Source organism: Neolamprologus brichardi, chromosome 7 (assembly GCF_056152115.1).
Source record: "Neolamprologus brichardi isolate AB-2024 chromosome 7, ASM5615211v1, whole genome shotgun sequence".
NCBI lineage: Eukaryota > Metazoa > Chordata > Actinopteri > Cichliformes > Cichlidae > Neolamprologus > Neolamprologus brichardi.
Genome location: NC_142110.1, coordinates 59,455,612 through 59,480,208, shown reverse-complemented (window position 1 = coordinate 59,480,208; position 24,597 = coordinate 59,455,612). Strand labels below are relative to the sequence as shown.

The 24,597-nt window shown below is 37.2% G+C and overlaps 2 protein-coding genes across 2 annotated transcripts; one reads left to right on the top strand and one right to left on the bottom strand.

Annotated features, from left to right (window-relative positions):
* Positions 1-553: 553 nt before the first annotated feature.
* dusp26 (dual specificity phosphatase 26) lies at positions 554-9,262 on the bottom strand. The gene is made up of 4 exons (XM_006797330.3): positions 8,960-9,262; positions 8,475-8,658; positions 7,860-8,071; positions 554-4,794 (listed from the first exon to the last, which is right to left on the bottom strand). Exons 2-4 carry the CDS (start codon positions 8,651-8,653, stop codon positions 4,589-4,591), a joined length of 597 nt encoding a protein of 198 aa, XP_006797393.1. The 5' UTR covers positions 8,654-8,658; positions 8,960-9,262; the 3' UTR covers positions 554-4,588.
* A 1,013-nt stretch (positions 9,263-10,275) lies between these two features.
* On the top strand, positions 10,276-23,835 carry ddx56 (DEAD (Asp-Glu-Ala-Asp) box helicase 56). Its single transcript, XM_087843983.1, has 15 exons — positions 10,276-10,339; positions 11,307-11,428; positions 12,863-13,024; positions 13,289-13,443; positions 14,213-14,383; positions 14,930-15,020; positions 15,838-16,079; positions 17,447-17,587; positions 18,476-18,589; positions 18,672-18,766; positions 20,184-20,257; positions 21,063-21,152; positions 21,239-21,344; positions 22,784-22,884; positions 23,576-23,835. The coding sequence occupies exons 2-15, from the start codon at positions 11,372-11,374 to the stop codon at positions 23,657-23,659; spliced, it is 1,683 nt and encodes a 560-aa protein (XP_087700109.1). The 5' UTR covers positions 10,276-10,339; positions 11,307-11,371; the 3' UTR covers positions 23,660-23,835.
* Positions 23,836-24,597: the final 762 nt, after the last annotated feature.

Sequence of the window (24,597 nt, the reverse complement as noted above, 5' to 3'; positions counted from 1 at the left end):
ATTACACTGAAGTCATTTGCTGTTTCACAGGCCATCCCCTCTCTAATTTTGGCAATTCCACGCAAACCCAAACCTGGAAACCCAAACAAAACACAAAATACGAGTCTCTAATGTAATGTTGGTGGCGTCAGTTACACAATGGACCTGGAGCAAGCACAACAGAGCCACCAACCGTGGGCAGGAATGTATTTCTTACTTGGAGATTCTGACAACACTTCATATTTGCCAGCAACCAAGCTGCTGAGAGCAATAGTAATAGCACAGTCTGCTCATTTCCAGCTTCTCATTTTTATTCTTCAACCATAATAGATTATACTATTTCTTTTATGCTGGGTGTAGGTGCAGGCACTAAGTTTATCCTTTGTCTGAAGAACAGCCAACTTTCTTTAGATTTGCTGCTCCTTGCAAACAGGTTTGAACACCATATGGGTGGGGAGACTAGAGCTGTGTGCCTGAGATGACCTTATTGGAGATATCTGTACTCACTGAGATAATAAAGAGCTAAGAGTACACCCTCTTTAATATCCACAGACTGTACAGATCCTCTTTTTTTTTTCTTTTTTTTTCTTTTGGGGGGGGGGGGGGGGGGGGGTATTTTTTATCTGCATTTGCTGAGAGTAACAATGCTCACTTATACCTTGTACCTCAACATGGTGATGTTACACAGCACAAATTCTACAAGCCACAAAAAATGTAACATAATTCTTGAGGTAATCATTAGTAACACACTGGAAAGTATTTGAAATGCTGGTTAAAAGCACAGAATTGGCTCTTCTAAAGTTTTTTTTTTTACAAGCATGAGAACACAAGCCTCACTTTTAACATCAAGACAAAACAGCAGACTTTACCCGACTTGTGCACACAGCATGATTACTGTGTATGTTATCCAGGCAGTTGGTAGCTTTTGCAATGGCACATCTGTGGTATTGTCTCTCACTGCATGTCTACTCAAAATGCTTCTTGAGCTAGCATACTACATCTTCACTTTGAGTAGTACTCTGGACAGCTAACAGTCACTGTAAAGTTAAGGTGATACACTGGACTAAGAGATACTTAGAGAGCATGAATTTATTTTGATAAATTACCCCATAAAAAAGTTTACTTAAACAACACCAAATTGTAAGCAACTAATTAATTAAAGATGCAACAATGGCTTGGCCAGGGACCATCTACTTGGAACAGCCTTACGCTATTCAGAGCTCAGAGCCAGCCAGAAGCTGCTCTGAAAAAAAAAACAGTTACAAGAAAAATTATGAAAATTTAAAAAAATGTTAAAGAAAGAGAGGTCAACATAATTTTATCTGTTAAATTTATAAACATACTGGAAATAATGCAACTACCTGACATTTGTTTTGTTATATAAATCAACCTGCTTACGTTTGGTAAGTTAAGATATGTCAGATAACAGTGGGTATATACCAACTCATTTCTGTTAATTATTTGTACCTCTTTTCACTGTTTAAAAAAGAGAAGATCCTGTTATTTAATGCAATTTGGGGGATTTAGAAAGTTTAATTATTTCTTTTAGTATGAAAATAATATTTTACTTTGAGAAAAGTTGAAAAGTTTGTTTGTATATGCTGTAAGTTATAGTTTTTAGAAAAAAAATCAGAATCAGCAAAAAAAGGAACTTGGAAGCAAACAACCAAATTGCAATTGGTGCATTTGCTTTTGTGTTCACAAACAAATAATTACATTTTATATGCTGTAATTACACTGGAATTCTATAAGCTACATAACTTTGCTGGATTAGACCCGGGTTATAGGGCACTTCACGAAGGTAAAAATGACTGGAACCACGGGGGAAAAAAAACCTTTTTGGGGGTTGATATAACTTATTTACGCTCTATATTAACTAGAAAATACAACAAGGAACGTGTCTGCTTAGGGTCAGTTGTGATCAGTTTTTAATTACTGACACTCCTGAATCATAACGGTGACCCGTGTATTTTATCCATAAGATTCGGGCTAAAGTTGTGGAACATTTAAAGAGATTACTTTCAACATGATGAGGGAATACATTAAATTGATATGGAGTATCATCAGAGGATTTGTGATATGCTCAAGAACTCCCACTCTCTGGACTCTGAATTTACGTAAGTATGCTTGTGAATGAACAGGGCCTAAAGTTGCTGTCACACAAACATTTAAATTTCCTAGCACAAACAATTTTCTTCTGCCAATTTTCATCATGTTTTTTTAACAGGCTGAGGTTTATTTTAATATACGATTCTATTCTACTTTTACATATTATAAGTTTTGATCATAGTAAAATACCTTTCCTTTCTGAAAAGGACCTCATAACTTCATTAACCACTTTAAAACATCTGCCAGTTTAATTTCAGGCATGAAGTGGATTCACAAATCTTTAAGACTTGTAAATCTATACAACTATTTTAAACAACAATGCCTGTTTGAATTTTAGGCTTAATGATTTGATTTTTGTAATATCACTCGCACCTTTCACTTTTCTTATCTATTTAAAAATATATTTTGTAATGCAGTTACAGCCACATAATGTTAATTCCAAATAGACAGACAAGAACGTGGAGTCTGTTTTAAAATTCTTATCTTCACATAACTTTAAAGCCAAGTACCTTTGTGTTACCTTTGTGTAAATTCCCTCTCTTTTTAACAACTGAGAGGGAATTTACACAAAACGTTATAAACTTAATGTTTCTGGACTACCAGGACCAATAAACAGCATTATAAACCTTGTGATCTGAGTAGTTCAGTGTATAGTTCAGTGTGTGGTTGGTTAGCTCAGTGGAACGAGAACTGGTTTACAAAACTAAGCTGCTGAAATTTTTTGATATTGTTACTTCTCTCTGGGTTGAGGCAGTTTTGTTTATTTCATTTTGTTGTAATCATTAAAATACTGATATAAAACCATTCTTGAACACATACTTTCTCTTGCTAGAAAGTCAGACAACACTCAGAAAGTATGTCAAGACAACAGTAAACTCACATCTGCAACCTTGGCACAACTCATATTCGAACTCTATGTGGAACTATTTCTCTACAAAGACTAGATAACAAAAAAGATTAACATCCTATTCAATATCACAGTGTCTGCTGAGTTTATTTTGTGACTCTTTGCTGGGTTCAGACCCCAGATATGTTAATCAGGTTGGCGATAACCTGCCTCAGATTGACTATTTTCTTCTGAAATTTAAAAAAGTCAGACAGGAATCTCTGTTAGACGTGTTCTCTACAAGCTTGACTAAAAAGAAAAACAATGCATATGAGTTCAAAACTGCAGAAGCGTCCAAAAACATGTGTGGATGAAGCCTGTAAAAGTTTTTGGCATAAATTTTGTGGACATCTGTGGCTGGCAAGATAACTGCAAACATGGTACCATGAATAAACATGTTAGCACTTGTCACCCATAAGAATGATTGTTTCTAGTCCCTTTATATTTTTAACGTAGGTGTTTTCCCCTTGTCAGTATAGTCTGCCATAATTGTGCAAAAAATGTTTACCGAGCATCAAAACTACTTCTCAGATCAATAAATAGAAGCTAAATTAAAGCTACGTCCACACTAATGCGTTTTTGTTTGAAATCGCATAGTTTTCTCTCCGTTTTGGCCTCCTGTCCACACTGAGATGGCATTTTCCTCAAGGAAAAACGCAGCGTTTTGAAAACGCTCTCGAAAACGCATATATTTCAAAACGGAGCTGTCCCGTCGCAGTGTGGACACTCGAAAACGCAGACTTTCTAAAACGATGAGGCATTTTAGTCATGTGATGCAGTCATGTGACCAATTAAACAAAGATAGCAGAGGGCATTATACAGCGGTTGTTTTGATTGCTCTCAATTTTGACAGCCCTAAAAAAGATTAATATCAGTTTGTACATGCTCCAGATAGCTTTTATTCAAATTCTTTAATTCTTACCCACTTTTGCGCATGCGCAGGACTGGAACATAGGCGTTTTTGGCCATTTCAATGTGGACGCACAACTCTGTGAAAACGACTGTAAACGCTAGCGTGGACGCGGAGCGTTTTCAGATGAAAACGCCGTTTTCAAATCTATCTGGGCTAGTGTGGACGTAGCCTAAATTAACATAATTCAGACAGTGAGGTTGACTCAAACCCCGTGCAGCAGTTTCCTCAATTTTGGACTCACAGTCAACTTTTGAATCCTATAAGTCAAAGGTAAGGGTTTACTACTTAACTTACATAGGTCAACTGATGTTGCTGTAAAATCTCTACCATTATGTGCGTGAATGAATCTGAAAGGCAGAGGTCAGTTACAAATTGAAAAAACACTTTGAAGGAAATAGTGGAATTATTAATAAAAGTTTCTAATTTTTTAGAACCTTAATGTACCAGTAAACTTTTATATCTTAAGGAATATAAAATTATTTGGTGCTGCTGTTTCAGAGTCTACAGAACTACAAAGATTAAACAAACTGAGCAAATTGACTATGAAAATAATGGCATCACTTGATCTGTGGTATCACTGGCTACCATTCAGAGCTGCAAAGTCAGAAATTCACAGGATGCTCCTAGTTTGGTCCCAGAATATCTCCCAATGTAATGGGCTGCTACCTCAGGTGGAGTGTGTCTTGAGAGTATTTTCAGCTCTACGGCGATGTCTTTCGGCTCTCTCTCAGGATGCTGTCCAGGCCATTCAGCTGGCGGAGGAAACCTCGGTTAGGGATGACACCTCTGTGGTCTTTTACTGTCTTGATGGCCTCCACAAGCGTCAGATTTTGTCTGATCATCAAGTAGGCTAGCACCAGAGTAGCTGAGCGGCTCACTCCCACAGTACAGTGGACCAGAACCTTACCTGCACATACCAAAAAACATAATCACAAGTCCACGCAAATTAAACAACCTGCATAGAACTCAGTAGCCATGCACACAAATAACCCAGCACATAGACAAAACTGTTTGCTTTGTATCCACTGTGGCAGAAACATCAGCGTTGTTTTAAAATGTATTTTTTTACTATTTGAAAAATGAAGTTTGTCAACAGTTATTGTTTGCTGTGTAGCAGTGGAAATATCAACAACTGCCACTGGATTACATGAATCTTTAAAACTGGAGGATTCTAAGGCGAGCTCTAAAGCCTCAGCACTCCTGTTCCATTAGTCTTGTACAATATCAATATCTTGTACAAACAAACAAACATAATGAGGCTCAGGAAAGTAAGTGTGCATTGTGATCCAGCAATTATAACTTTGGCCATACAGACATTTCATTCGCCAATAAAAAGTTGCTCAGCCTTCAGCAACACATGTAACTGCACGTATCATGACTGGATGAGTTTCAGGTTTTGCATTTTTTTTCTGTATTAGAGAGAAGCCAGTGATAAATCAATACATTCACCCATGTACAGTGGACTTTCAAAAAATCAACAAATCCTGAAGACAACAAATTATTGATGTGCAGCACACATATCAAATCTTTCATAGTGATTTTGTAATTTATTCAAACTATAAACAGGCAAAATAAATAATAAGTAATGGTGTGTTTTAGCTACAGTGAATTTGTTCCAGCTCGGGTGGAGACTTTAATGAGTAAATACTTTTATAGAGATTCAAGTAGATTTTATTGCAGCACATTTATACTTTTATTTCAGTAAAATGTTATTTTTACTGAATATACATACACTATTGTATTACTTTTATATAAGTAGCAGATTTAGGACACTTCTTCCTAAGCTGTAAAATGCTGATAATCAGCATTTGATCAGAGCATTTGTTCACTGTTTATCAAAACAGTGAAGAATACTTTTACTAGTAAACAAAGATCTAAGTACCACCAGATTTACATGAGATGATTTACGTAAAATGATAGAAACAACCTGAACTGTTCAGATCAGACAAATGAGCTACTTATTGTTGTCATATATTGTAAAAAGACAGTCTGTCACATGCTCCTCTCTGTCCACTGCTCAGCGGACATGTAACTTTATCTAGATGACCTATAATACTGGAACCTGAACCCACAGTGAGTGGAACTCTGCAGCCAGAGGTGTACAGCTGTGTTTCACTGAGTGACCATTTGGCAGCAACATAAGCACTGGAGAGGCTTCCAAATTTAGTTTCCAAATTGTACACAAATACGGTTCAAAACAGCGCTGATCATGGCGCCACCTTGCTTTCATGCAGTAACCTGAAATGTCCATTAAAAGTGGCCACATTAGAACCCTTCTTCCTTTGGGCTCCGCTCCAAACAGTCAAAATTCAGTTCATTTGCAGGAGCAAGAGTCAGCTTCAAGAGCAACAAGGCAACAGTGAGAGTGTGAATCAAAGTTCTGCATGCACAGGTTGTTGAATTTATGCAGAGGAATTTAATTCTAGATTACATTTTTTCTTGCGTGGAATTTTTGACATAAATAATTCCATAAGATTACAAAATGTTAGGTCAAAATGTTTTGCTTAAAATGGTCAGTTTGTTCTGCAATTGGAATTCCCACTCAGTCTTTTATGTATAAATAGTAGAGATGTCAAATGTAACCATCTCTGGCTCCAAAAACAACATGCCAGTGGCCACAAAACTAACATTACGCCAGATTCCAGAAATCAATGGATGATGTCACAAACTTCTATTATTTTTATACAGTCTGCAAAAGAGACATACAGAACCAGAGTGTGAGCTTGTGGATGTTTGTAAATATTACAATCTTCAGCGTGGTTTTAGGATAGCTGTGCCCCTGATCAATGCTATTAAACACAAATGGTTGCTCCCCTCATCCCAGTGCAAATTACTAGGATAAATTGATGATTTACAAAAGACTATTAGCTACCCTAAAAATATTTATACATATTTTATATAAATGTTAATAGTTTCATGTAATCAGTGTAAAGCAATATACTAAATATTTGTTAATACTTTAAAGAAAAAGCTAAATGACCAGTAAAGACAAGGGCTGTGCCCCAAATTCCTCTTTTTTTCTTCTTCACTACATTAGACATTTGCATCATTATTTAGACCTGTTGAGCCACACAAGTCTAACTATATAACACAACATTTAAGTGTTTTTGAAGAAGCAACAGCATGTAGTGGGAACATTTATAAACTAAAAACAGGGCCATTCAAATACAAATGGATGAATCTGCTAAAGCAAGGTTACATTACGTTTTCCCAGTAGTTATATAAGACTTTTCATAGATCAAAAAGAGATTCATTTAAAATGTAGAAAATACTATAGTCTGAAAATTTCTTAGGTCTTTGGGCTAGACACTTCACCCGTTGCCTACTGGTGGTGGTCAGAGGGCCCGGTGGCGCCAGTGTCCGGCAGCCTCCCCTCTGTCAGTGCGCACCAGGGTGGCTGTGGCTACAATGTAGCTTGCCATCACCAGTGTGTGAATGGGTGGATGACAGGTTGTGTAAAGCGCTTTGAGGTCCTTAGGGACTGGAAAAGCGCTATACAAATACAGGCCATTTACCATTTACCATTTAGGTCAAAGAACAGTCTTAGGTCTTAAGTCTTAGGTCAAACAACAAATGTATTTGTTTACTCTAGTAATATAATAACTCATTTTTACTTAAAATGACTTTAGTCAATATCTATCCATCAGGCCATCAGGGTTATATGGGGTTCAGTCTTGCCCCGGGATCCTTTTTTGATATGCAGAACACAGAGCTTCTAACTGCTAGATGACCTGCTATTTGAAGTGATGATTTTCCCTCATGTTATCAATTAATAATACATTTTTCATAGGCATCTTTCAAAAGAATCAAAGATACCTTGTAAGCAATTAAATAACAAAAAACAGCATGCAAAAAATAACAATTGGAAGAGCGCATAGATTCAAAAGTCAATAGATCATAAAATTAGAATCAAACACAGTAGAACAGAGAATCTACCCACACAGACCCCCACACACCCAGACTCAGACTAACCTCCACTGGTGAGGGCTTTGTGAATGAACTCGGAAGCAGGATAGAAGTTAACACTCATGTCAAAAGTTGGTGAGTCATGAGCCTCAATGCCATGATAGGTGATGTTCATCCCAGCATAATATTCGGCTCCCCCGCGCCACTTCGTCTGTGCGCAGTTGAGGATATGTGTAATGCCAAGTTTGGCCAATTCTCGTCGATCTGATGCAATGTCCCTGCAGAGGAAAGAAGGTATGTCCAGCTCTAGCAGTTAAACTGTTTTCACTTGACTACATAACTTGTATGATTTATGCTGACATGTAACTCTTATGTGACTCCTAAGCTTATGAATGAGACAAACAGATACTGCTGGGTGATGGAGCTAGATACAGATGTTGATAAAGACGTTTGCTTTAGACTAAACTACTTTCAGCTTATATGGTGGAATGCCAGAATATTTACTTCATTAAAATTAGTTCTCATTGGGTGCTCATTACTCACTCGTAATAAGTAATTGGTATTTTTATTTCTAAGTAATACGTTACTAAGAAATTAATACTTTAAGTATTTATTCACTGTTATTAAGACACTCTGAGTATTTACTTCTTCTGCCACCGTTTAGAGGTTAGAAACACTCACTGGTCTCCGATATAGAGTCGTGGCCACACTTCGTCTGCATGGTTGCAGGCCGTTTTGCCCGTGTAAAGGAGCCTTTCTAGCTCGGAGACGGTCAGGATCGGGGAGGAACGTTCAGAGTCTTTTCGGCTCGGAGACCTGGAGCTGCTCCGGGACCGAGAGAATCGAGACATGAACGCCATTAAATCTGTGAAAACAGAGATGAAAGGGACGGGGCTTTTTTATTATTATTATCATTATTATTATTGTTAAAGAAATTCACACACGCGCGCGTTCAGAATAAAACGAATATAATTAAAATATAAACTGATTGTGTGTTGTAATCCTTACGCTTATTATTTGAATATGACATTTTAATAACAAATGTACCTATAGCTTTATGCAAATAATTCGTAGCATGTTAGTTTACAGTTGCGGATACAAACAAAAGCATGCAGATCATGAATTTTACATGTTTTTTAAAACGCGAATACCATATTTGTATTTACCTGTGATGTTTTATTCCGTGTCTCAGTTATGTGGGGCTAGGTACTCTGCGGCCATGTTGACTAATTTATTTGTTATGGGAGGATAACTGTGTAGACGAGACAGCTGCTATTGCATTCAGTGGGCATCTTCACCGTCTTCTCAACAAGTCTTCATTGAGGTGCGTGACTCCGAGGACATAGCTCCCGTTTTAAAACGAAATTTAACGAAATTTAAAATAATGTGAGCTTACACAGTACAAAGAGCTTCTCCAGTTCTTCTCTGTGGCAATTTATAGTCGGTTGTGTTGAAATAAGCGACTTTCAGCTGCTCCTTTAGTCACATTGGTCACAAGGGGTCGCCACAGCGAGTAAGACTGCATATTTGATTTGGAAGATTTTTACACCGACTTCTTGACACCATTGTGACTAAAGGAAGCAATTGAAGGTAGTTTATTTCCCGACGCAACTCCAAAAGGATTTGTGAGCACTCCTGGAATCGAAGAGGGATCTTTGAGTTTTTATGCGAATGTTGCTATTGCTAACTGAACATGGCTTTAATGGTATTATTTATCACTAATGGATTTTAGTCATTGTGGTGTTTGCTACCATCTGCTGGTCAAATGGGGGTAAAGCATAAGAAATGTCAAGGTAGGAAAAAATGAATAGCAGTCTTACCACAAGGTCCAACTGCTCTGGAACTTTCCATCACACCACTGGAGTAGTGCGGTGTTGTTCTCCTTGTATAAAGAGTGATGGAAAAGTCTTAAAACTGACTACGTTTTTAGTTTTCTTTTGGAAGACCCATGTGCAGAAAATAATATATGTTATGAATTACAAATTACAATTAATAAAATTAGTAATCTGATTTAATAATAACTGATTTAATAAATAATTTAAAAATATAATGAAGAAACGTTAGACCCACTGAAAAAAATCTAACCATAAAAAAAAATCAAAATTTGGGCTTGCTACGGAAAAAAATATAGGCAAAATGAAAATTTATTTGGAATGATTGTGTGAAATAGTACGATTTCTTTCCAGCATCAGACAATAACAACATAAATAACATTATCAGAGGCCTGTATTATGAAACAATATTTTGGTCTTGGTGAGGTTAGTTTTCATTATTGAGGTGGTTGCTTGCCAGGGTACATCACAATGGTAACTTGCAGTAGAGTATATAGAAAAGTACATAAACCTGAAAATAGTATTACTGGTCATAAACAATATTGAGTTGAAATTTAACATAAAAATGAATATATTCAGATCATATGCCTATCTCATCCAATCTGTAGCACCGTCTTCTGCAACACCAACCAACTAAAGGTCCTTCATGACATCCATGATGGTTTCCCTCTTTACCTCCTGCCTGACAGCTCCATCCACAGCATCTTTTGTCCAGTAAGCTGTCTTTCTTTTGCACTTGCTCAAACCATCTAAGTCTTGTTTCCCTAACTTTATGTTCATGCGACTCAACCTGTCACTCTGATATACTGATTTCTAATCCTGTCCCTCCTCACTCACATAAAAAATCTAAAGATCCTTTAGGTTTTCATAGCTTTCGTAGCTCGCCCTCTTGTCTTTTTCTTAGCGTCACCATCTTCAAACCACACATCATAGTAGATGACATTTTCATGTTCATGTCCTTTCACTCTTGCTGCTGTCCTTCTTTGACAAATCAACCCTGATACTCATCTCCACCTGCGTCACCCTGCTTTGACTCTCTTCTTCAGCTCTTGTGTGCTGACTGTTTTTTAAAGTGTTGATCCCATGTGTTTAAACTCCAAATAAAATATATTAAAAAATGTAGAATTGTTTCAGAAAGTTATTTATTAGATTAAATAAACATATGATATTGTACTTCACTAACTTTGTATTTAAAAATATAAGGTAATAACATATTTATTATTTTAAATTCAAAGCAATTCCCGATTATTGTTCACAAAGAGGATTTGTATGATACAGGGGCCACTGACCACAGGAGGAATTAATTGTACAATTTGTACAAAGAACAGTATCCATAAAAACAAATAGAAATGTTGAAAACGTGGAAACATGGGTAAAGGGGAAAAAAAACACCAGCAGTCCACGCAAAATAGCAAAAACAGCAAAAAAGGAAAAATATTTTTAAAAAATTGGAATGGTGGGATAATCATATAGTGTTACTACACTTTAAAAATAAATAAATAAATATCTATCTATCTCTCCCTCTCTCTCTCTCCCTCCATATATATATATGACCTTGGTTTTGAAATATGCTTCAGTTTCTTTTTTAAAAGCAAGAGAACTGTGTTTAATATTTAAAAAGTACACTTTTTAGATATAAAGTAGAGATTGACTACAAAGTATTCTTTCTTTTATTTCGGAGGTGCTTAAAAGCGACATGACGTCATAAACCTGCGACGCACGTGTGAGCTTGGTGAGAGAAGAGCGATGGCTCATGAGAGGCTACAATTCCATGAAATGGGCTTAGACGACCGCCTGCTAAAGGTAACAAACTTCGAGGCTGTCGGGGGAGCTGTGAATTTTCAGGTGGAGAATAAAATCCTCCGAGAAGTTTGAAAATTAGACAGTTACTTCGGGAGTCGGAACTGCTCGCTCGGTGGCAGAGTTTAGTTTGTATGCAAACATGAAGTTGTGCGTAGGTGAAATTACTAGACATGGAAAAATGCTGGATTACAGAAGTAATAGAAATCATGTCAGTTGTTTTCTAGTATAGACGCCGTTTCGCACTTTTATCAAAAGCTAATAACAGTTTGATTACCCTACATTGTTTTTGACTTTCTCCTGGTTGTAACTGTCTTCCTAGTGTCCCGTTTATCATGTATGACAAAATCCGGTTATAATGATATTTACTTAAATGGGAATTCAGTTAAGACATAAATTGATTTCGACATAAACATGCATACACAGACGCCACATTGAGGGAGGGGGCTGACCCGTTGCTGCGACCCGTCAGCGCGTCCGCCATATTGAATTTGTCCTTATTTTTTTAGCAGTGAAACTACAAAACTACTACAAAAATTATAGATCCGTGTTTCATTGTATGCAATAAAATTTTACGGTTAGAATGTGAAACAAAAAAGGGCTAGTTCCAATTTTTGTTTTGCAAATGTAAGGTGCACTACAAATTAATTTGTTTATCATTATTCTTGTTGTTGTTAATAGACAGCTGTTCTCCCTCAGCTACAGAGAACAGCTGTCTGTTCTCCCCCTGTTCACTAAACAATAGAGTAAAACACATAGTAGAACAATGACAAAATGAAGAACAAAAAAAAACACATACACGCAAGATAAAATAAAAAAGGTTGGGCAGATATACAAATTTTATATGTAACAAGTTTATTCCTGGACCACTTCACTTCGACTGTCCGTCATTTTTGTTCAAAAGATTTCTTCACCCATATGCAAAGCATCTTGGGATAAGGTGGGCCTCGAAGGGGGCTGCATTTGGGGGAGCCAGCTCAGACTCTTTTCTGTGTGTGTGTGTGTGTAAATGAACTCCAGCTCCATGTTAAACTGCTGCTGCTGTGTTGCCAGTCCTTTTGTTGAAATTTTTTTTGCAGAGTTTGTTTGTTTTTGTGGACATGCTTGCTGCTTTTTCATTCATTTTCAGTCCAGCCCTGTACCTCCCTGTTTTCAGTAGGGTTTTTTGTTTTGTTTTGGGGTTTGTTTTTGTGTGTGTGTTAAGCGCTTAAGTGTAGAAAAAGTGGTTGTGTGATTGAGTAAATGAGACATGTTGTATAAAGCACTCTGAGTGCTCAAGTAGATGAGAAAACTGCTCCATTTACATTTAGCACAGAGCAGTCAACCTAGCGAATGCTCTGCACCAAATATTAAACTGAGATTTGTCTGACATTTGTCTGTGTCACTATAATAATTTGTTTCACCTCTGGGTTTTTTTGTTTTTTATTCTTGACTCAGGCAGTCGCAGATCTGGGATGGTCAAAGCCCACTCTGATCCAAGAAAAGGTAATCCCTTTGGCTTTAGATGGAAAGGACCTTCTGGCTCGAGCCCGGACTGGGTCTGGGAAGACTGCCTCATATGGTATACCTGTCATACAGCGCATCCTGGCTTCCAAACAGGTGAGAAACAGCAATAACCTTTTTGGAAGCAGATTCAAATGCTGAGTTTACACACTGTAGGTTGATATTACTTTCATCTTAGATGATCTCTGCACCTTAGACAATGTGACTCTCCAGGTTTTGTTTTTGTTTTTTATTGTTTAGTGTATAAAATTAAAAAAAAAAAAATGGTGTTCCCATTGCTTAGGATGATGTTTTCTGTTCTCCAGATAATTTGTTTTACTCCAGAGTTGTTTATTCACTGTTTGTTGTTTCTCCTGTTAGACTGTGCGTGAGCAAGATGTGAGGGCTCTGATTGTGGTGCCAACCAAAGAACTGGGTCACCAAGTTCAGATTATGATGAGACAGTTAACGGCGTACTGCTCCAGGGACGTCCGAGTGGCCGACATCTCTAGCAAGGTTGATCTGTCAACACAGAGGTCAGCACATTTCTTTCAGTCAGAAAGCTGAAGCGGTCTGTTCAAATAAAGTCTGTGTGGGAGATACTGGTCCACGTGGTCTGAATAGTTGTTATTTATCGTTTAACTTCAGAGTAGTCCACAGAAAAAAAACAGTGACCACAATATTGCTGTCATCAGGTTACTTATGTTCTCACTTTGGTTCTGATTAGTGCCAACATGTATGGAACACGTCAGAAGATGGGCGCAGCTGTGTGTGGCTACAGTAATCTCTAAAACATTGTGGAGGCCTCGCCATGCTTTAGAGCTGCATTTCAGCCAGTGGTGTTTGGGATCATGTCAATACTGATGGAATTATGAATACAGTAAAGTAGAATTTGATCTATCATGGTACAATGGTACTGTAACGTGTGTATTTGATTTCATGGTACAGTCATTTTTTTAGTATTTTATTAATTAATTAATTTCTTGTCTTCTTTTTTTGTAAATCTGCAATAATTTTGCTAGTGAACAGTCCTCCTTGTTCTTTTAATTTTAATTGCTCTTACCCCTTCCTGTTTAATGCTTTGCTTGGGTTTATTGTTCTGTTGTGCATTTAGCAAGCTCAAAAGTCCCTGATTGTGTGATAAGAATCTAAAGACTTCAAGTGCCTGCATTTTTCCACAGTATTGCAGTTATATAATATTTTTAAATCCGCAAAGTGTAATTGTGGACTTCATAGATTAATAAAAAAGTCCGTGTTGTCAAACGAGGAGATGTATTTTAAATGATCACTTTTATGTGTGGACAGGCCCATTTTAATGGAGAAGCCGGATGTAGTTGTGGGGACGCCATCCCGTGTGCTTGCCCATCTCAACGCACAGAACCTGGTCCTGCGTTCTTCTCTTGAGATGCTGGTGGTAGACGAAGCCGACCTAATCTTCTCTTTTGGCTTTGAGTCTGACCTGAAGAACTTGTTGTGGTGAGAGTGTACAGATTTTCACCAAAGGGAACTTGCTTCATGCAAGCGTCTCCTGCTGCTGTTTGTTTTAAAATTTGCATTAGAAAGGTGGTGTTTTTGTTTGTTTTTAACGTCCAGGATTTAAATGAGAGATTCCCAGCCTTTTTAGGTGAAAGTTGCATGAAACTTACATGTGTAATAGTGTTATAGGTTATAGCCTTCTTATGAATATGACACAAGCTAATAATGTTTTCAACTCATCCATTTTCCAAACTAATTTAAATGTGAGAGGCAAAGTCTCTTTTTTCACATCATAGTTTTCTTCTGTTCTTGTTCTTAAAATCTCAAACTTGGTAAAAAAGAAATGAAGCAAAAATCTGTTTTAGATTAGAGCATCAGTCTTTTTCAAAGACCACCAAACATACTTTTCTTCCCTGCATCCACAAGTTGCCTGTGTTTACATTTAGTTTGGCTTCAGTTGGGTTTAGGTTAGTTATTGTAGCCTTAATGTCAAATTTAACTGTTTTTTTTTTATCTTTCTTTCTTTTCTTTTTTTTTTTTAAACAGCCATTTACCAAATATCTACCAGTCTTTCCTGATGTCTGCTACATTTAATGAGGATGTCCAGAGCCTCAAGGAGCTGTTGCTGCACAATCCTGTAATGTCCCCTTAACACTCACTTGATCAAAGATTTATTGTTTTCTATACAATTAGAATAGAATGCCTTTATTGTCACTATACAGTTGTACAATGAGATACAGATTGAATGTTTAGATACATTATTAATAACATTTGAGTTACTGTTGCCTTCCTGCCAAGTCAAATCAGCCCTGCCTTTCTCCTTCAGCCTCAGGTATCAACACAGCATTTTCTCCCAGAGACTCCCACTTACTGAATATATTTATTCAGTATTTATTATTAGATTTATTATTATTATATTTTCTCTTCCGGCCACTATATTAATTTAACAGAACACAGTAATTGCACTTGGTTCGAGAACAAAACAAAACAACCATACCGTTCGGTGTGAACGTGATTCAACCCAAATACTAGTACGTTTAAGATACACACCTTCCCACCTGAGATGTGGCAGGGTATCATAGAAGCGAAGGTCAGTACAAGTTAGCAACTAGCCACCTGATTCGGACCAGAGTAAAAGAACTATAGTTGTGAAAACACTCTTAGCCTGCTATGTTTCTAATTAATACTGTACAGACTGAGACCAAGAGTTAATTTCACACAGTGTAAATTGATCATTGTTGTATTATCATTATCAGTGTTCTCTTCTGTATTGTGCCGTTAAAGACTTGCGCAAAGTAAATGAGTACAAAAAAACACAACTTTATTTTCTTGCGAAAACCTTAGTGAAGAATAAGTGAAGTTTAAGCTGCAGTCAGAGGTGATCTGCAGGATGTGTTGATGTTTCTGGTTTTGTCTTGACCCACACATCCATTTTGGATATGGTGTTTTGTTAGGTGATACTGAAGCTTCAAGGATCCCAGCTCCCAGACAGCAGCCAGCTGCAGCAGTACAGCATCAAATGTGAGGAGGAGGACAAGTTTCTACTTGTGTACACACTGCTCAAGCTGTGCCTGGTTAAGGGGAAGACGCTATTGTTTGTGGGAACTGTGGACAGATGCTATAGACTCAAACTGTTTCTCGAACAGTTTGGCATTCCTGCCTGCGTCCTCAATTCTGAACTGCCGGTCCAGTCCAGGTGAGAGGAGAATTCAGGACAGTGTTATATACATGTTTTTTTTCTTTCAACTTGATTCTGTGTGGAAATATGAAGGTGTACAGTCACCTTATTCAGAGCACAACATTGGGCTATATACAGTGTAATTATTGAGTTTTCTCCTGATGATGAACTGATGAACATGAACATAAGTGTTAAAAAGGCCAGAGTTCCTTTGTGACCATCTAGACTGTTGCAGTAAACTTTATTGGTCAATGACTCCTGTGAAGAGGGACAGTCAATTTCATTGATTTTATACGCAATGTGACAGTGCAGATGATTCTGTAATATTTCTTTAAATGATTAACATCAGAACCTACATGAAACATGCGCTTTGAAGATCAGACTTTAGATCCCAAGATTGTGTACAAAAATTGATTTCTGATTTTTTGATTTAATTTATTTCAACATGTGAACAATATACAAGTACATTTAGAAAAGAACATAAGAAAGAAAAAAAAATACTATACAAAAAAAACGTTCTGATTAATTTACATGTTGAAAGGGAGTGGGAAGAAGTAAACACATATTTAATCCCACCGCTTTGCCATAAATTACCAGTTAATTTTTAGTCAGCTTCCTTACTGATATAATTTGTAATAAAAATAGTGAACAGATTTCTGATATACTATATACTATAATATCACATCATGAGTTTTTTTTTGTTTTGTTTTGGGGTTATTTTAAAAAAAAAAAAAAAAAAAGAATTAAAAGAATTGGGCTCAATAAGCATGCGAGTATCTGTGAGCACAGTAAAAGGAGTCTTGCAAATATTGCACTTTGCAGCCAATAGCTGCTCCAGCTCCACTAGCTTAGACTGCAGCTGATGGTCTTTGTTCTGCACCATAGCCATGGGGAGCTCTGTGTAGCAGCACAAATCCAGTTTTGAACTTGCCACATTTTAAAATGCCCTGCATCTTTTGAATAAAAGCTACTGCAGTCTAAGTTGGTGAAATTAAGGTAAATTTACCTGTGGGTTAGGGTTGGAACCTCTGTTGATAAATAGCTGGATGACTTAAAGAACAAAAACTAATTAATAATCAGTCTAGACAGCAAAGTAACAACAAAGGATCACGTTTAAAGGCACTATTAGAGAGGCTTGTGTAGTGTTACACAGAATAGTCTGTCCACAAATATAAGTATCATAGTTTTGAACTATTAATGCATCTGTTTTAAGATTTTTGTTTATTTGCTTGTTTTTTTTTAAGCGTCTTGTTAATTTGGACCCGACACGGCACATGACACCCACAATAGTAAAAGTATACTGTAGCAGGCAGCCAGTATGTATGGTGCATTATTGATTCCTTTCTCTTCTCTCTGTGTTTGTGTTTTGTATCACTCTGTTGCAGGTGTCACATTATTGCCCAGTTTAATCAGGGGTTTTATGACTACATCATCGCCTCAGATGAGCAGAGTCTGACTGATACAGCCGCTGCACCACAGACGACTGCAGGGAAAGAGAAGAAAAAGACCCAAAAGAAGGGAGGAAAGTAAGTCAGACTATTGATTAACACTCAAATAAAAAATATTAGAGAGATAATATTCTGAAGCAGCACAAGATGGGGAAAAATGCCGTAAGGGAGAAAACTAATGTTAGTAGAATACATTTTGTGTGATGTTTCAGTAACCAGTTGGACTTTCTCAACAGTGTAAAACTACAGTTTATATTCTTAAGTATAGACAAAAGTGAAGTTTTTTGGTGCTGGTTACCAGAAATGGTGCCCAGGGTTCGTACGGGTGCTTGAAATCCTAGAAATTGCTTAAATTTTAACATTGCCCTTTCATGGTTTGAAAAGTGCTTGAATTTTGGATGTGGTGCTTAAAACTGCTTGAAACTGTAACTGTATTTCATTCACCACAAATACCTATCTGATTGGATAGTTCTTTTTTTCTCTCCATGAGATATAGAAATTAAATGAGTCACAAAGTCTAAAAGCAAAATTTCTCCGCCTGGGCTGCCTCGCCACCGTTCTCCATGCCTGTCTTACTGTACATGATGTTATGAGTGCAAACACTTTAAAGGTGATAATTTAGGACTTTAACAATATTACAGACAGTAATGTAGTCAAACAAAAGGCTCCAGTCTCTCCACGACCCTGATAAGGGTTAGCAGGAGAGGATGGATGGATAAATGGAAGCTTTCAGGTTGTTGGTTTTTATCAGTGGAAAAAGAGTTTGATGTTAAGTTGGACTGCTGAAGTTGAGATTTTACCATTTCAATAAATACATTTAAACCTTATAAACAAGCTGTGTTTGCAGGCACATTGAAAACTCCACATTATGTGGCGTAACCCATGTCGTCAGATATTGGATGGTAGAACCAGCCTGTTTAAAAATTGCATTTGGACACTGTGTTGACTGTTTTGTTGTCTCTTTAGAGCTAAAGATAAAGAGTATGGAGTGTCAAGAGGTGTGGACTTCCAAAATGTTGCCAATGTAATTAACTTTGATTTCCCAAAAACTGTGGAATCGTATATTCATCGAGTTGGAAGGTATGTACAGTTTCTTTTTAAAAAAATGACATGATAATCTTTACTAAAAATCAAACTCTGATGGCCACTTTTATTCTTGCAGAACGGCAAGAGCAGACAACCCGGGCACCGCTCTGTCATTTGTATCTCACACCGAGCTTGGTTTGCTGTCAGAGGTGGAAGAAGCTCTTACTGGGGGTAATGAAGATATGTTTTGATCTACTTTTAGGCCTACACCTTCACTGACTTTTTAATGTGAAAATTAAGTAAAAATGGAGTTGCATAGAGATCCACTTGCATTAATATCATCATTATTATTATTATGAGCTTTTAGGGGACTGTTTCTGTGTTGATGACTGTAGCATGTTGTTTTCCATTTTACTTTAAACACAGTTAGGCTATGTTCACTTCACATGCGGAAAAGGCCCACATCTAGTTTTTCGCTGAATAAGTGAAATGGTAGACCGTTTCTCTAGTTAGTCAGCTTCACCTTCTACAGCTGCATCAGAGTTTGATGTCTCTCAGTGCTAAAATATTGAACCTCAGGGAGTAGTATACAGTGCTGTGAACAAGTACTTGCACCCCATATCTTTTTGCATATTTGTCACACTTGCATGTTTCACATTATCAAAGAAATTGATAACCAGACTAAACACAAACTGCAGTTTTTAAATGTTTTGTTTTTCATCCAAACCTACCAATGTGGAAATCCCCTTTTGTTGAATCAGGAATTAGGTGTGACTTTTTTTTTCCTTTGGAATGCGGAGTTCAAATTCACTAGCCACACTCACCTCATGGCTGATTACCTCCAGACAGAAATCCTTTAAATAAAACCAGTTGGACAAAGTGAAATAGGCTGAAAGATCTCAAAGAGGAACACATCATGCTGCGATCTGAAGAAACTCAAGAACAGATAAAAAAACAAAGTCAGTGACATTTGTCTAATTTGGAAATAGTTCCAAAGCCTTTCTCAAGCTTTGGAACTCCAATGAACCATGGGGAGAGCCATTATCCACAAAAGGAGAACACCTGAAACTGTAGTGAACCTTCCAAATGGATGGCCTGCCAAAAATGATGGGCTATCAATGGCTCATCGAGAAGTTCACAAAAGAACCCAGAATAACATCTAAAGAACTGCAGGCCTCAGTTGCCTCAGTTGAAGTCAGTATTCATGAAAAAAGAAACTGGGAAAAAATTGGAGAGTTGCAAGGTGAAAAACATTCCTGACAAACAAACAAAAAAGCCTTGTCTCACATTAGCCAAAAAAATATCTTGATCTGCAAGGCTGATGGGAAAATATTCTGTGGATTGACGAGACAAAAGTTGAACTTGTTGGAAGGTTTGAGTCTCATTACATCGGGCATAAAAATAAAAGAGCATTTCATACCAAAAATCTAAAGTGCTTGGTAGTGTGATTGTGTGGGGCTGCTTTGCTGCTTCTTTGTTGGAAACCTAGTGGAAGTATGGATTCTGCTGTCTACCAACAAGTAAAGGGAAGACAAATGTACAAAATAACTATGAAATCAGGATGGGTGCAAATACTTTTAGAGTGTAGCATGATATTTAAATGTAGTGAGATAATTTTCTAAGTTGTTTTTATTCTGTTTGTGTTTAGATGAGACAAATTCTCCCCTCAAACCATATGAATTTAAAATGGAGCAGATTGAAGGCTTCAGGTACAGATGCCGGGTGAGTATCCTCCTCCTCCTTTTGGAAGCTCAATTTAATTCCAAAAATGGCAAATTTCTCAACATTTGCTGATTGTTGGCATTAGTTGAGTCTATGGCTGAACAACAAATGGAAAAAACAAACAAACTTATAATCATTTTTTCATATCAGCACAAGCCAGTATACTCTGTGCCAGTCCCTTCGCCCTTGTAAATGGGGAGAGTTCCATCAGGAAGGGCATTTGGTGTAAAATCTTGGACAAATCAAACATACTGATCATTAAAAAAAAAGATTTCCCTACCGATTGGTCAGGTTTTGACTCAACAATGACCACCTGACCAAGAAATAGGAAAGGGGGAAGACATGTTAGGAGCAACAAGAGCGAAGGAAAGGCAGGAGGAGGCGGCAGAGAATGAAGAGCGGAAAGATTTTTGGCTCAGTTGAAGGAGGGAGATGTGTGGGAGAGACAGCAGTGGACCTTCTGACCAAACGGTTTTAAAAAATAGAAAAATGCTAGAAATAAAGATGGTGATGAGTTCCTTGGTTGTTGATCGTTTGACCTTTGGACTGTGTCTGTTGAGTTGTCTTGTGTAGTAATGCCATCAGCTGAGTTTTCGAGCACATGATTGATTTGGTCCAGTGCTATTCTCATTGTGCCCTTTGTGTTGTCTGTCAAATTTCAAGTTCTACTTTATGTTGACCATTTCTCATATTTCTTTTGATGGAAAGACGAGGAAAGATAACAGTTTTTATCGTTTTATCGCCAAGTCCTAGCCCTTTTTAAGTGTAATGTAAGGGGAATTGATTGTTTTTAGTTTTTCTTTAGGACGCAATGCGCTCAGTGACAAAGCAGGCAGTGAAGGAGGCCAGACTAAAAGAGATCAAACAGGAGCTGCTCAATTCAGAAAAACTTAAGGTGAGAGATGATTTTTTTTTTCTAAAGACAGAGGAAGGCAGAAGTGTTTGAACACGTTTTGATTGTATGCTTGTGCTCTCACGCAGACATACTTTGAGGACAACCCCAGAGATCTGCAGCTACTCCGGCATGACAAAGACCTCCATCCTGCTGTTGTCAAACCTCACCTTAAGAATGTACCTGAGTATCTCAGTAAGTGTCTGATTATATATGAACGTCACCCTAACCAAAATTTTCCATTAAGATATTTTTCCTGTTTATAATGTATATTGTTTATGCTAAAAAAATATTGATCTTCTACTTCCATGATGCCATGTAGGTCTTTGCTAGTAAGCAGTGATTTGTGTGAAATAATTATTTTTTTGTTGTTGAAAGTTTGACTTTAAATACAATACTGAAAGAAACTATTACCCATGGGCACATCACATAGGACAATTATGTTTACATAGTGTTATTTGGATAATTTCTTCTAAAATTCTGTTAGTTCATTTTTTATTGTGAAAAATGTAATTGGGCGAGATAACTGAAAGTTGGAGTTAAGTTACAGTAGCATATTTTCAGAGCTTACAGAGCTTAAGTTACAGAGTGTAAAATTTCACCACTAGATTGCAAATTTCAGTCAAGTCGAGTTCTGTTTTCTTACGCCTCCCAATTCAGTTCAATAATCCTAGCCATAATGGTTGCTGTAGGACAAAAAATTGTCAATCAGCTGTCAATATGTGGTCACATCTATTTACGCCGAAAGAATTCGATACGAATCCACGAGTCAGTCTGACAGTGATACTGAGTTGCTGAAGAGGTCTAAACTTTTCTGTCAGTAAGTGCTTCTGTTTGTCCTGCTGTTAGTCATTGTTTGTAAAACTTTCTTTGAAGTAGATCTGAGATTATTGGACTGTGCGACACTTAGTTAATAAACTGTCATATAATGTGAATGAGCAAACTATTCATCAGAGCAGAAAGTACATTTATCAGGAAACTGGAACCTAACATTAGCTGGTATATTGCTAGCATATAATCAGCTGTTGTTAACTTGCTTGTTGTTAGCTGTCCGGAGGTGGGATGGTCACATGTCTAATTTGCTTGACCATAAGCATTTGCGACAATATCAGGAATAAATAAGAATGTTTACATATGTTTTTGTATGTTAGAGGCCTGACTAAAGACTTCAGATGAGGAATAAGGTGTAAAGATGGCGTCTTATAATGATGCCTGTTGTGTTGTCTCTTCCCTTTGCATTTTTGCTTCTTTGGTGGCGACAGCTTCTCAAATGAAAAAAAATATAAGAATGATCCTTCATATGTTGAGTGTGAAAGTCCACAGACAAATTAAAATTTGTCTCAGTGGCACGCAAATGCCTACGAGTTTCTTCTCTTCTGCCTTTGGTGTACTGCACATGTGGATCCTTCTCTGTCCACATACATAAAACACAGTTAACGCAAAATGGCAATGACCTACTCAGCCACTGTGTTCAAGATGGCAGGGCAAACATGGTGGCTTTCTACTCCTAAGTATGTTTCATGGATTAATTTATTTTATAAGGATGCATCAATTTGCTGGAAGATCTAATTACAATGTATCAATGTATATTTGAGTATGCAATTTTATTTCATTTTCATTTCACTTTCCTGCAGTTCCTGAGGCACTGAAGGGCGTGGTACATCCACTGACAAGCAGAAGAAGGCGGAGAAAAGAGATACAGAGACCAGAAGGAGTCATCAAGAGCAGTTTTAAGGTGAGATTTGGTCGGAAGGGACACCAGGTCTTTGATACACTACAGATCTGTGCAATAGTTTGAATTCTGTTCCAGGTTTCACCTTCTTGTCATATTTTTTGTCATGTATTTTCTGTTTCACTGTGAAAACAAACTGTATATCTATTAGATTTTAGTTAAACAAAATCAGGCAATTTGAGTTGTGAGCGTTTGTACTATTTTCTTACTTCTAAATTTCAGTTCACTTTTACTTATAATGTACCAAATGAGAACAGTTGCTTCAAGGCATTTTATATTGTAAGGCAAACACCCTATAATAGTACAGAAGAAAACCCCAACAGTCGAACGACCCCCTGTGTGCAAACACTTGGTGACACTGGGAAGAAGGAGCTTCCTTTTAATAGGAAGAAACCTCTAACAGAAACAGGGAGGGGCAGACATCTACTGCAGCTGGCAGGATAAAAGACACAATCTGATAATAATGAATTATAATAGTCTAGCCTAGATGTAATAAATGCATGAACTAGTTTTGAGCATCACTTTTAGATGGCACGTTTTATCAATTTTATTTATATTGATATTAGTGAGATGCCATTTTATACCTTTTACAAAGCTCACAATATAAAATGTATATTAAAACAAAAATGTCCAGTTAGTTTGATGAAATCACCCCCTTGTTCTGAGCTAATGTGTTCCCTTTTGGTTTTGGTAGAAGAACATCCGGGGGAAGAACCCACTGAAGAGTTTCCAGTACACTGGAGGAAAAAACAGAAAAGGCAAAGCGAGCCAGTCATAGCCGTTGGAACACACCTGAATGCGTTTGAGTTGCAAATGTTATTACACTCATACACCAGTCTATTATATCTCATTAGCAATATCTGTTTTATTTGATCCATTGAATAATTAACTGTATACACAGTGCATTTGTTCTGTATAGTTACACATGTTGGAATAAATTTTCTGTCAAACCTCTGTTGTGCTTCTTGGGGCTTAAGTTTGCAAAGTTGTTTACGTGTAATTCGATGAGCATTAGCATGCTGATGTTCGCAAAATGACACCTAAAACAAAGGTTGGTAAAGTTTAGAAAACTTTAGTTTCACTGAGTGAAATTCTACTACTTTGTTACTTGGCAGTAATTTGGTCTGTCTTTCTGACTTCTCTCTTTTCTCTGTGTATTTGACTCATAAGCCCAGAGGCTAAAACTGAGGTTTCTAACCTTTTAGGCCTAGAATCTAAGTCCTTAGTAGTTGTTAATTTTGATCTGAAAATGCTTTTAGGTTAAAAGTATGGTTTATTTAAACTCTAAAGTTCATGGAGGGTAAGGCTCTTGAGTGGGTCAATCTAATACTCCATAGGATTATAAGTAACTTGTAAACCAGCTATTTTAGAAAATTTGGGAGTTTGGCATGAGAACCCGATATTTGGGCCTGTTGCTAAAGTGAAGATTTTAAAAGAAAACTTCAAGCAGTCAGTGGCAAAATTGGGTCTGGGTGGTTGCTTCATCTGCCAAAACGATCACTCTTAGTGTAGAACTACATCCAGATGAGCCAAAGTAAATGACTGGCCTGCACAAAGCCCTGAATTGAATCCTATTAATATTCTGTAAAACTGAAGACCAAGGTCCATGCCAGACGACTATTAAATCTGAAGGAGTTTCAGTGATTTGCCAAAAGAAAAGGATACGCAATTGAATATTTGCATTAGGGAGGTCATAATTTTGACCGCGGTTGTTTC

Excerpts from the sequence above, each read along its gene's own strand:
- dusp26 (XM_006797330.3), bottom strand. The coding sequence starts at position 8,653 with ATGGCGTTCATGTCTCGATTCTCTCGGTCCCGGAGCAGCTCCAGGTCT. Across the intron at positions 8,072-8,474 it reads CGACTCTATATCGGAGACCA|GGACATTGCATCAGATCGAC; the intron begins GTGAGTGTTTCT and ends TTTCCTCTGCAG. Across the intron at positions 4,795-7,859 it reads CAAAGCCCTCACCAGTGGAG|GTAAGGTTCTGGTCCACTGT; the intron begins GTTAGTCTGAGT and ends TGGTATGTGCAG.
- ddx56 (XM_087843983.1), top strand. The coding sequence starts at position 11,372 with ATGGCTCATGAGAGGCTACAATTCCATGAAATGGGCTTAGACGACCGC. Across the intron at positions 18,590-18,671 it reads TATATTCATCGAGTTGGAAG|AACGGCAAGAGCAGACAACC; the intron begins GTATGTACAGTT and ends TTATTCTTGCAG. Across the intron at positions 21,153-21,238 it reads TCAATTCAGAAAAACTTAAG|ACATACTTTGAGGACAACCC; the intron begins GTGAGAGATGAT and ends GCTCTCACGCAG.